Source organism: Arachis duranensis, chromosome 10, assembly GCF_000817695.3.
Source record: "Arachis duranensis cultivar V14167 chromosome 10, aradu.V14167.gnm2.J7QH, whole genome shotgun sequence".
Classification (NCBI taxonomy): Eukaryota; Viridiplantae; Streptophyta; class Magnoliopsida; order Fabales; family Fabaceae; genus Arachis; species Arachis duranensis.
Window position 1 is genome coordinate 5480799 of NC_029781.3, and position 12852 is coordinate 5493650.

The 12852-nt window shown below is 31.8% G+C and overlaps 3 protein-coding genes across 4 annotated transcripts in view; all 3 read right to left on the reverse strand.

Annotated features, from left to right (window-relative positions):
* Positions 1–362: 362 nt before the first annotated feature.
* LOC107468750 (classical arabinogalactan protein 1) lies at positions 363–946 on the reverse strand. The gene has a single exon (XM_016088111.3). It carries the CDS (start codon positions 843–845, stop codon positions 519–521), a length of 327 nt encoding a protein of 108 aa, XP_015943597.1. The 5' UTR covers positions 846–946; the 3' UTR covers positions 363–518.
* Positions 947–2659: 1713 nt separating this feature from the next.
* LOC107468649 (bifunctional riboflavin biosynthesis protein RIBA 1, chloroplastic) lies at positions 2660–6256 on the reverse strand. Its single transcript, XM_016087977.3, has 7 exons — positions 6128–6256; positions 5318–5696; positions 5005–5226; positions 4400–4722; positions 3957–4086; positions 3302–3598; positions 2660–3213 (listed from the first exon to the last, which is right to left on the reverse strand). The coding sequence occupies exons 1-7, from the start codon at positions 6181–6183 to the stop codon at positions 2944–2946; spliced, it is 1677 nt and encodes a 558-aa protein (XP_015943463.1). The 5' UTR covers positions 6184–6256; the 3' UTR covers positions 2660–2943.
* Positions 6257–10461: 4205 nt separating this feature from the next.
* Positions 10462–12852, reverse strand: part of LOC107468763 (30S ribosomal protein S2, chloroplastic) — a 2599-nt gene continuing 208 nt past the window's right edge. The window contains exons 2-4 of one of the 2 annotated variants that reach the window (XM_016088127.3): positions 12283–12664; positions 11691–11869; positions 10462–11455 (exon numbers count right to left, since the gene is read on the reverse strand). In XM_016088127.3, the coding sequence (XP_015943613.1) occupies positions 10675–11455; positions 11691–11869; positions 12283–12664 (1342 nt within the window). In that variant the 3' untranslated portion in view covers positions 10462–10674. Of the gene's footprint in view, positions 11456–11690; positions 11870–12267; positions 12665–12852 lie in introns of both variants that reach the window. The other variant, XM_021133027.2, reaches the window with a different exon arrangement.

Consider the following 12852-nt stretch of genomic DNA (forward strand, 5'->3'; position numbering starts at 1 on the left):
ATTAATTTTAATTTGAATACAGATAGTAAGATAAACATCTACAAGAAGTAACACTCCGCATTTTCCTGTAGACCAAAATTCACACTCCCTTGAATCCAGTCTTCATAACTCGAAAAAGGCAACGTTATTTAATTGGATTTAGCTAAAAAATGTTAACTGATAAAGTTTATATTAGTAAACAGTAATTTTATTGTGATAGATACATTATAAAATTTAGTTTAGTAGTTTAACTTACTACTTGCAACGCAGCCATTAGTTATGTACAGTAACAGATAGAGTTACAAATCTTACATTGTTAAATTAAAATCATCTGCAACGAAGAATAATTGAATCAAGCTACACCGAAATAAAATCAGGTATCATTCATAGCAAAATATATAATATATAATATATTAATTAATAGAATACACAAAATAATCAAATAAATGGTGAATACTCAGTAACACAAGCTATAACACACCAGAAAAAAAAGAAACGACAGTACACGAATCAAAAAAGCAAGATCCATGAAACTAGATCTACAATAGTAGAGCAGCAGAGAAGAAAACAACGGCAGCAGAAGAAACGACGGTGAATCTGTTCAAAACGGCAGCGCTTTGAGCCGGTCCTGGTGCTCCGGAAGGTGAAGTAGAAATGGAGGAGGGAGAGACGGCACCCTCGGATGAGAGTGGAGAACCTCCGGCGGAAGGTGAAACGGCGGGAGAGGGAGAAAGAGCGTGAGATGAGTGATGCTTAGCTTTCTTGTGAGGAGTAGCCACCGGCGAGGTAGCCGGAGTTTGAGCCATTGTGGCGCTCAACAACAACGCAGCCACCACCATGAAAACAAAGAGAGAGCGAAGAGCCATTGTAGAGAGAGAGAGAGAGAGTGAGTGCGCTGCGAGTTGGTTTTGTTAAGAGTAAGAGAGAAGAGAAGGCCGTGTGTTGCAGGTTGTGTGCAAAAGAAGAAAGGAGTGGGGATGGTATTTATAGAAGGTTGGGGTGTGGTGAGCGCGTGGAGAAGTGGCGCGTGGGAGAATTGCTGAATAGAGAAAAGTGAGAAGAGATGGTGAGAGGTGAGACTAAGCTGGAACAGCTGTATCAGAAGAAGCTGTACCGTTGGATGCCTAGGGTTAAACTGCCAACGGTCGGAAACTGAATTAAAATTGTGCTTAATCTTCACTTAAAATTGATTTATGCTTCTTCTTTTTTTAAATAATAAATTTAAGAAAATGAATGACAGCTATGAGTTTTAAAATTATTCCGTGTCTAAAAGGAGGTTGGAACTTTTCTAACTTTAACTACACTTTTTAGTTGATTAGAATAATAGAATATTAGAATGTGAATTAGTATCATGTTCTATATTCTATTTCATTTCACTTTTTTTAAACATAAATATTATCGGTACATAAAAACATTAATATGATTGTTAATAATTAGTTATGTATTTAAAATATTTTATTAAATATAAGTAAAATATTGGGTTAGTTGCGGCGGATTGAGCTGGTGCCAACACAAAAGAGGCGCATGTAACGGAGAAGGGGACAGTGAGGTGGAGAGAGCATCAGAGCACGTGGTTGGTGCCAGATAAAGAGTCTCACTCTCTTCTCTCTCTTGTCTTGTAGTGCATACAATTATGCCTACTAGAACCCTCTAGTTTCTTCTTTATACAAATGTACACTCCCATACACTTGTAGTTAACCTGGAACTAGCCGTTGAATGCAGTCATAAATGAATCAAGACTTGTTTATTTTGTAGTCAGAAATTAATTCAGGGTTCTTAGACCTACACATGATTATGATTGAGTCAACTCAGATTCAATTGCACTCAGACTCCATCCCATTTTCTATCCATCTTCTCTTGTCTTTCTGAATTCAGCCCACACACAACACAATTATCACGGTACTTATTGGTGGATTAGTAAGTGATTTGTTTTATACTTTTATTAGAGTTCCACTATCATTATTTTTAATACAAACGGGGCTATGAAGCCCAAAGGATTAGTTTTTCTTTGATCTGTTGAACTAAAAAATACCGTTGACAAAAAAAAGAGTAAACACTCTTTTTGGTGAGGAAATCAGCTCCCTTTATTTCCTTCATGATACGTGTGACTAAACACTAATCTCCAATCTCTCTAACATAAGTAAGATTTTTCTAACTTACTGGTTGGGATGCTGTTTATTCTTCTCAGGGTCAGCTAGTAGAGAGAAAAGACAAATTTGGAATCCATCTCTACCACCATCTTCCTTAGTAAGAGTTTCAATATCATTTATTAGAGATTTGATCAAGATTCTAGAATTCAAATATCAGCTTGTTTTTTGGTATAGTTATGTTTGGATGTGAATACATTTGGATCCAAAAACAAAAAGGCTAAACATGTTTGTTACCTTCATTCCTAAGTTTAATATTGAAATGAAGAAAAAGGAATATTACTTAAAATTGTTATCATTCAAAGGATGTAGGATGTGATTCTCAAAACCAATAATAGCAGATGCATCATACATTTTCCTTGATTTCATATCAGATCATATCATAGAGTTCCTATTGTACAGATTATTTTACTTAACCACCACTCTAGCATGAGATCAAATCAAAAGATGTTATATGAATGAATACCTTCCCTTGAATTTATATATAAATTAGCAATAAATGTCAATGTGGTTACTCATTTGTGAGCAGAGTGTAGAAATATAAATTCCTTCAGAAACAAAGGAAATATAATATTTTAATGTATAATGAAGCTCTCCATAAAAGGCATAGGCAATGCTCCCTAATATTATACACAGCACCAAGTTTCAGAGAAGGATCTTTTCTAAGGCCTATATAATTCTTTTTGACCTTGCCCTGAGGAAAATTGGGCAAATGAATTTGAAATCAATCAATCACCACCAGAATCTGTGTTATTTCTCACTTTTGGGATCCATTTACAGCATGCAGATTATTTTCCCCAAAACAAAGAATCCAGGTTTATAAGCTAGTAACAGCATTGGATTCATCTACACTGTTGGCTTCACCATTGACACTGCCATTACTGTTCAATTGGCTCTTAAACTCCAAGCCATACATGTGTCCCATTTTCACGCGCTTGGTCTCTAAATACCTCTTATTCTCTGGTGTGATGAGAGTTACCAGTGGGATTCTCCCTGTAACTGTCAAACCATATCCTTTGAGCCCAACATACTTTGCTGGATTGTTTGTCATCAACTTCATAGAATGAACACCCAAGTCTCTCAATATCTGCAGGTAGTTTAAAATTCAAACTCATTTCAGTGAAACTTTCAATAATCATGAATATTCTAGCCAAAGAGTGTTACAAATATATTACCTGCGCACCAATACCGTACTCCCTAGAGTCAACAGGCAATCCCAACTCCTCGTTGGCTTCTACAGTATCACGTCCATCGTCCTGTAGGTTGTAAGCACGAAGCTTATGTCCCAACCCGATACCCCTCCCTTCGTGTCCACGGAGGTATATCAGTACACCCCTGCCTGCAGCCTCGATCTGTTGCATTGCCAGTGCAAGTTGATTCCCACAATCGCATCTGGCAGACCCGAATATGTCTCCTGTCAGGCACTCCGAGTGTACCCTGACAAGAACATCTTGTCCATCACCAATGTCACCCTGTTAAAATAAGCAGCATTAAGAACCATAATGCTTAAAGTAGATAATGGCTAAGAAGTATAAACATCTCATTGTTCTGAAATTAAGCCTTCAAATCTCAAATTAGTGTATACAACTATTTGAACTGTACTCTTGAAGGGGGGATTTTATGATATTTAAACTGCTACTTGTAGCCAATAATTTTCTAATTGCATTTGGAGAAATCACATTTAACCTAAACCACATGTAAATAAGCTGTGCTATACTCTAGGGTCTAGATGCAATATGTTAGTATACATATTTACACTATCCAGAATGTTCATAAGCAATGCAATGTATATGTAGTGCATTATAAAACACAAACACAAGCATTCCTCACCTTAACCATTGCAATATGCTCAATCCCATCTAGGAGTGATCTATAACAGTAAGCTGTGAACGGTCCCCACATTGTAGGTATCCGGGCAGCAGCAGCATGAACAACGAGTTTATCTCTCTTTCTTCTATATCTGCCACAACAAGCAGCATAACTCTTAGTCTTATAATATAAGCAAAAGATGTATGGAAGGCAAGGCAGCAGAAACCATGACAAAGGAAGTTAATTAAGGAACATGTTTTGCCAGTTTTAGTTTCTAAAAATATTTAAACCATAATCTTTATAATTGACCCATGGTATCCTCAATGACAAAAGTATGTACCATCCAAGTTATTTAAGAAAGCACAAGGGATTAAACTTATGATATCCACTATCTGCAATTGAAAGCAAAATCAACATAATATGAATAAACTTGTTTAAATATTCCATGAAATGTAGCCACAAACCTTATCAAGTCAGCAATAGACACGATTTTCAAATTTTCACGCTCTGCAAACTCACGAAGCTTTGGCAACCGAGCCATCGAACCGTCATCATCAACAACCTCACATAGAACTGCCACTGGATCCAAACCAGCAAGTACAGCAAGATCCACCGAAGCTTCTGTGTGTCCGGCTCTCTTCAAAACACCACCTTCCCTGTACTTTAGTGGGAAAATATGGCCTGGGCGGTTGAAGTCACCAGGTGTAGAATCCTTTGAGGCAAGGGCCAATACGGTAGTTGCTCTATCTTGAGCTGATACCCCTGTGGAGGTACCATGTTTGGCATCCTACAAGTGGATAATGTTGAAATGTATTGAATTTCATGAATAAATGCCTAAACTAAACAGAAAAGTGAACTCCTGCATGCTATACTAATACAACAGAAGATAAATTTTCAATAATCTTTTAGTTGAAATCATTTTTAACTGTTAGTCAATGTCCTGTAGAATACTAGGCAGGCCTAAAAGCTATGCATAATGCAAATAAAATGGAACTATTATGTTTAGTTTCTAGTTGATGAAAACAAAGGAAAACCCAAATGTGAAGATGCTTGTAAGAGTAGTCCATACCACTGTCACAGTGAATGCTGTTCGGAGTTTCTCATCATTGTCTTTGCTGTTTACCATCAAAGGAAGTTCCAACCTTTCGAGATCTTCCTCCTTCATGCTCACACATACTATACCAGTTCCATGCTTCACAATAAAAGCCATGGCCTCTGGTGTTGCCAACTGCGCTGCCATTATCAAGTCCCCTTCATTTTCACGATCTTCGTCATCTACAACAACTACCATCTGCATCATAATCATCAATTAATTACAGTCACCTCCAATGTTCATATACCAAAAAGAATTGAATTGTTTTTCCTATAGAGAAAGAGTCTACCTTTCCCTGGCGAATATCTTCAATGGCCTCAGGGATGGAAGCAAAACCTTTGGTGGGTGCATCCAAATCAAATTCATCATTCTCAATGCTAAAACCAATGCTCGACAGGGTGGTGTCCGTAGGCAGGGATCCAAATGCTATTGCATCAGGTTGAACCTCAATTCCAACAGATTTATCTTTGTCTAAATTCTCAACAGCACTGCCATTTGGATAAGAAAGTAGGTCACCTCCTCCAGAGATCAATGTAGCTTTGACCTTGGAAACAGCATTTTCGGTTGACGAAAATTTAGAGCTCAACCGGACAAAGGGAAAATCAGATCCCTGTCCATTCACAATTGCTGAATTCAGTCCATTGAACAATTTGAACTGTTTGATTGCCCTATAATCAATAGAAGGTCAAATTAATAATTATAACATCTAAACATAACACCAAATGAGAAAAAACCAAAGTTAGAATCCAAAATTCATGTGGCACAATGAGCAGATAGCTATTCAGCTGAGACATCCAAGTACATATTAACTTTTGCAGACAAGTTTTGGTGAGATATAGAGCCCAAAAGATTTTATTTTTTCGAACAGCTTGGTTTTTGTAAAGTGAAAACCCCACCACACGTTCTAAGAAAGAGGGGGGAAAACGGTCAACAGAAAAAGATGATCTTGAGGATAAGAAAATACTGGGCGGCCAAAATGGTTTGGTCATAACTGATCCCAAGAAATGAAAAAAAAAATTAGAAATTAAAATAAAAATATAATTAAGATATAGAATGATAAATTCATTAGAGATGTGGTTGTTTGAGAGGGGGAACTTACCGTGTTTGTGAGAGTGCTGGTGAAGAAGAAGAATAGGAGAGATTCAAAGAAGCCATTGACGATTGAGAATGGCGAAGATGGAAGGTTTGGTTTGAGCAAATAAAAGAATTGAAAATTAAAAAAAAAAAAACCGGGAAGGACGCAACAACACTTCTTCTTAAACGAACCAACCTGGAAAACCTGAAGTATATAATAAGGTGGAAACTCGACTTCAGGTAAAGTTTAAGGACGAGAGTTGTTGGATAAAAATTTAGTCAAATTATTTTATTATTAATTTTATGTGAAATTGACTATACCTGAATTTTTATCATATAATAAAAATTTAATTTTAATGTATGAAAAATGTTTTATACAGTCAATTTTATAGATTATCATTAAGACGATAATAAATATAAAAAATAGTTATTTTTAATAATTTATAGTTATATAATTGGATGTAAGTATAAAATTATTTTATTTTGATATTATATTAAAATTAAATTCTATAATAAATGGGTAAACTATGATTCTAGTTTAAATTTTTGGACTAAATTTTAATTTAATTTTTAATATAATTTTTTATTTTTGTGTTAAAAAATTTAAATAAATTTAATATTATTATATCGTTAAATTTGACAAAAATAATTATGAGAACGAGTGAATTGAAAAAAATATAACCTTTAAACTTTTTTACAATATTTTTTATTTAATTTATTTTTTAATGTAAAATTTCAAGTTCTAGCAATTAATTATCAACCTTCTAAAATCATAAGAAAAATGTTTACATTATGATCATTTGTGAATACTTTTGAGTCCATTTTAAAATTTTTTAGAATTAAAATAAAATATTTTAAATATTTTAAAATTAAAATAGAACATTTAAAAAATTAATAACTAAATTAAAATTTAATTCAAATATTAAAAATTAAAATAATATTTTATTCTATAATATTCGACAATAATTTCAAAAACACGTTACATATTAAAATAGCCAATGAATTAACATAATCTCTCTATACTTATTTAAAAAGTTACAGAAATTTTTTTATTTTTGATAAAAAAATTACATATTTAAATAAATTTAAAATATCTAATTATAACATTTTCAAAATGGTGACATTTTGATTCTATACTATAAGATGCAAAAGTTTTAAGACAATCTAAATGGATATCCCGCATTAACTCTTTTCCTTTCTTTTGATTTCTCTCTCTACTTTTATTACTGATTTTCATTTCCTCCCGCATAACTCTCTCCACCAACTTTCTCTCTCTCAAATTTAATTAAGGTTTAAAAATATAATAACTCTTAAAAAATTTGCTTTTGATGTATTTATTCATATAAAAATTTTCATACAATATTTTAATTATAATCATTCATTTAGATAATATTTTAAGTAGTAATTTTAAAATTTATTAATTATTTTTAAAATTATATGATTTGATAATTTTATATTTAAAAAATAAAAATAATTAAAAAATTTTCCCATGTCCCATGATGCTAAAGGTGTGTTGATGAATGGATTTTTTTATTTTTCTAATTGTTTGGTAAAGTGTAATTTTTTATTTTTTATTTTTTAAATGAGACAAAAAAATATGTAAAAGAAAATATTAAATGATGAAATATCATACTTTATCAAATAATTGAGAAAAAAATTAAGAGATCTATTGTGGAGAGAATTTTTTGTGTTTTTTAAAATATCTTTTAGTCGATCAAATAATGGACTAATCTATCATAAATTTGAATTTTATTTAAGAGTTTGTGGTTTGTTATATTGGCCAATAAATTATTACATATATCAATAATACTATACATCAAAATCATTTTATAAATAAAGTTTAATTAAATTAAATAATAAAACTTAAAATAATACTAGTTATAACTCATTTTCATTATATTAAACTAATTTGATTAATAAAAAAACTTAAATATATAATATTATTCTACATGTATAAGATGAGATTTTAACTTGTAATACTTACTTATTAAATGAATTAGTAAACTATTTATTAAACTAATCCAAATTGATTAGACCGAAAGTTAATGAAGGATGAAATAAAAAGCAACCATAAAAAAAGAGAGAGAAATCAAAAGGAAAAAAAAAAGAAATATTGTACATAAATAGTGGGGTTGTCAATTTTTATTTATTTATTTATGTGTAAATTGCTACATTTTTAGTAATTTATATTGTCTTCTTTTTGTTTGCAAATCGTGCTTAGATTCACGGTTTATGAGTGTAGTCAATTTTTATCTCATGTAGCAATTTATACAAAATAAATATAGAATCAAAATATAATAATTTTTAAAATATTGTATTTGAATAATTTTGCTTTCTAATTTTATTTAAATGTATAATTTGTCTTAAATCTAACATAGGGATTTTATTAAAGAAAAAAAATATACGATTTCCCAAAATCTAACATATGGATTTAATTAAAGAAACAAAATATAACACATGTACAATGATTTCATACTAAAATAATAATTAAAGTATTTAGAATTTATGTTAAAGATTAGAAAAAATATATTAAATTATTTAGTAATTTATTTACCTTGCTCTTAACCACCATGTCTCTTTTATGAATTATTATAAAAATATTAAAATAATAAAATTAAAATAAATAATGTTCATAATATAATTTATAATAAATGAATATTTTCATGATGTTATTTTACCAAAAAAAATGATATTATAAATTATTAAATAATTTGATATATTTAATTAAATATATTCAATTAAATTATCTAATAATTTACAATGTTATCTTCACATAAAAATACTTTATGAGAGTATTTTTTTATAATAATAGAAATTCATTGTTGTGCTTGGTAAAAAAATTGTTAGGAAATGAGTTAAGATATTATGATTTTTTTAAATAATTAAGAAGGTGAATATTGGAGAATATTTCTTGGTGGCAAATTTCTTCTGGTATGGGGCGAATTGAGGTGGTGCATGGTGGGGTGAGCAATTACGTTTAGGCAACGAAAACGCCAAGAATGTTCGTGGATGGAGAAATAATAAAGCGCACTTTGACTATGAATATGAATATTAAATATTAAAATAAAATAATATAGTGGCCGGTATTGATTAAGGGTTACATCCAATGAATGAGGATGGCGGCTAAATATTTCTTTTTTTATAGTTTTATTCTTGTCTACAAAATTGTGGTTTTATTTTGACCATCACTTATTTGACTGTTATCCTCTCAGACCTCTCTAGTATTCATATTCATCAAATCATTATCATCATAAACTCATTTTTCTTTTGCCTTGACTGCTCAAACTCATAAGGACGATGGGAAGCTTAGACATAAGCTGTCATGCTTGGAAAAGTTGTTTAAAAAAATGACTTGCAAAAGTTAATTATTTTATAATTATATGATTTTGCCAAATTGATCAAAAATATAAAATATTATACAATATAAATTTTGTTGTGATAAGAATGAGTATGCAGATGTTATTTATTATAGACAATTCATGTTTTCAAGGATGAATGTGTTAAAGAAATTTGAAAATGTAAATCTTTTTTTGCCTATATAAATAGAGAAGCAACTGAGAAACAATTTCACGCATCAATAAAATATTTTTTCTCTCTCTACGTACAATATAAAGCTTTTTTTTCTCTTTCTCTCTTCATATACTACAAATACAATATTAATATATAAATTATCGTTATTATGGTAGGATATTAATATTAGTAAATATTAATACTAAAGTCTTTTATTTATACTTCTTTATTTTATCTTCCTTATTTATTTATTTTACAACAAATTTTTATTTCATAACTTTTTAATAATTTTATCACACAAAAGGAAGCATTTTCATAAAATACAAACACAACAAATTATTTCATAACTGCTTCTTAATAAAATTGTTCAAACAGATTATTTCATAACTACTTTATTTTCATTTGGTATTATTTTGGTTGTATTCTTGATTTTTTTAATCTCCTATTTTTTTTCGGTCCAAGACACTGATGCTTTGAGATGAGGCCCAAGAGGAAAGTATAATAAATGGATATGGACATATGGCAAACAAAAACACAAAAATGATAGCCCATACAGTGGTTAACCCACATAATAAAAAAAGGAAAAATAATAGACAAGTATAACTATGTTCTTGTTGTTCGTTTGGGCTTCGGCCCAGACATGACAAAAAATGAGCCTTTTCTGGAATAGATATATTTTGTGGTGCCTGACCAAAAACATATTGGGCTCTCTTACCATTTGTTAAACCACCGTAACAAAAAATCAAATGAGAAAGCATAAAATAAGATGACACCGCATCCAACTCAAAACCTTATTACACCTTAAAGTAATATAAGATAATAAATCTCTCATCTTATCAACTCCTTTCTCTTCATTACTTTCTTAAATGTGGGACTAATTTTATACATTCCTCACACTAACATAATCAACTAATAGAGTTCTAGTAGGTAAGATGTGATTTAAGCAAGATGCAATATATCCATCTTCAAGAATTTTATACATATGGTTCAGCATAAATCAGAGGTACTCCTCAACTTAATCAGTCTCAAGTGACCAAAAGCATGACCAACTTTTGTATATTGTTAAGAATTTTGCTCATAGTTAGAACGACCCTCACAAATTGCAAACACTAATCTACTAGGAATTAATCTGATTGATGCTAGAGCATCATCATTAGCTGGAATCGAAATGTCTGCAAGATCTGGATCACAATTTGTATCGACTAAACAGATGGTTGGAATTCTCAAAGTGATGCATTCTCTAAGTGCAGTATACTCTTTTTCCTGATCAACGATTATCACGATATCAGGTAACCTTGTCATGTATTTAATGCCACCCAGATATGTTTCCAAGTGATTGAGTTTTCTCTTGAACTTGGCAATATCCTTTTTCGGAAGACTCTTGATTCTGCCTGTCTTCTGTGTTATCCTCAAGTCCCTGAACTCCCGAAGCCTTGTTTCTGTGGTATACCAATTGGTTAACATGCCGCCAAGCCATTTCTTATTAACATAATGACACCGAGCTCCTATTGCCGCTTGTGCTATTAAATCAGCTATTGTCTTCCTAGTGCCAACAATTAGGAATTGTTTCCCCTTGCTTGCTGCATCGAAAACTAAATCACAAGCTTCTGATAAAAAGCGAGCTGTTTTGGTAAGATTTATGATGTTGATACCCTTGCGTTTTGTGGATATGTAAGGTGCCATTTTCGGATTCCATTTTCTAGTACCGTGGCCAAAATGAACTCCTGCTTTCATCATCTCTTCCAAAGTTATGTTCCAATATCTTTTTGCCTGCTTTGTAGGCACTGAGGCCGAGGCGGCTACGGCAGCATGAACTACTAAGTTATCTCTCTTTCTTCTATATCTGCCACCACAGTAAGCAAACTCACTATGTGAAATAACCAAAAAAGAAACAAGATTTGAACAGAAGATACTCCACAATCAATTACAACAAATATCAGGTGTATAAATTTTGATATAAGGCTCTTTTCAAATATTTAAGACAGCATAAGTGATTTAAGCTATGGTATTTGCATTTTTAAGCAAAATCTAGGCAGAGGACATGAATATGCATAAATGAAACTTCAATGGCCACAGACCTTAGCAAGTCAGCAATGGATGCAACTTTATCACTTTCACGCGCTACAAACTGACGAATATTTGGCAATCGAGCCATCAAACCGTCATCAACAATCATCAAACCAGCAGGTGCAGCATGATCCACAGTCGTTGCTGTATCGTCAACCGATACCACTGTGGTGGTACCATGTTTAGCATCCTGCAAATGCATAGTGTTGACATGTATCAAATTCAATCAATAAATGCTTAAACTAAATTAAAAGAGAGGAATCTTGAATACTATAATAAACATTAGATGGCAGATTTTCAGTGTCTTTCTCAAGTTGAAGACACTTTGTAAAATGATTATCAATGTTATGTAAATTACTTGGGCACAAAAGCTACCATATCCAACAAACTAAATGAATCATACATGTAAAAATTAGATAAAAGCTTTTCTGTTAATCTTCTCCATCAAAGGAAGTTCCATTTCTTTTAGATCTTCCTCTTTCATGCTCACACAGATTATCTCAGTTCTATGCATAACAAACACCAACCAACCAATAACAGTGACCTCCAACAAAAAAAGTTATAGGGAAAAGAAAAAGACTTTTTTACCCTCAGAGAGTGTACCTTTCCCTGGAGAATATCTTCTGTGGCCTCAGGAATGAAAACAAAACCCTTGGTGGGTTCGGCCAAATCAAATTCATTGTTGTCAACAGAAGAATCAGTTCTTGTTAGCACAATTTCTGGTGACACTGATCCAAATGGTACTGCATCATCAGGCTGTAACTCAATTCCAACAGATTCATAATTTTCATTTATATCAAATCCTCCTCCTCCTCCTCCTACTCCAGATATCAGTGTAGCTTTGATTCTTTGTCTACAAACAGCAATGTCACTTGGAAAAAATTTGGAACTGAGATGGATAAATGGTAAATCATATCCATTTATCATGCAAGTATTTATGGTGGTTAGTGTTAGTCCATTCTGCAATTTGTAGTGTCTGCATGCCCTATACTCAGCACAAGATAATCATGAAATTATAATCATTATAACATGCAAATATCAAATCAAAGGAAATCATAAAAAATAACAAAGATAAGAAATTTATTGATACAGAGACTTCATGAGCTGATATATATTCCACTCCAAAAAAAAGAGATTTTTGTGGCGGTTTCTGTGTGTGTAAGTGTGTGTGTG

Coding starts and splice junctions, on each gene's coding strand:
- LOC107468750 (XM_016088111.3), bottom strand. CDS start 845: ATGGCTCTTCGCTCTCTCTTTGTTTTCATGGTGGTGGCTGCGTTGTTG.
- LOC107468649 (XM_016087977.3), bottom strand. CDS start 6,183: ATGGCTTCTTTGAATCTCTCCTATTCTTCTTCTTCACCAGCACTCTCA. Junction 5,697..6,127: donor CCAGCACTCTCACAAACACG/GTAAGTTCCCCC, acceptor TATTGATTATAG/GGCAATCAAACAGTTCAAAT. Junction 3,214..3,301: donor AGTACGGTATTGGTGCGCAG/GTAATATATTTG, acceptor AACTACCTGCAG/ATATTGAGAGACTTGGGTGT.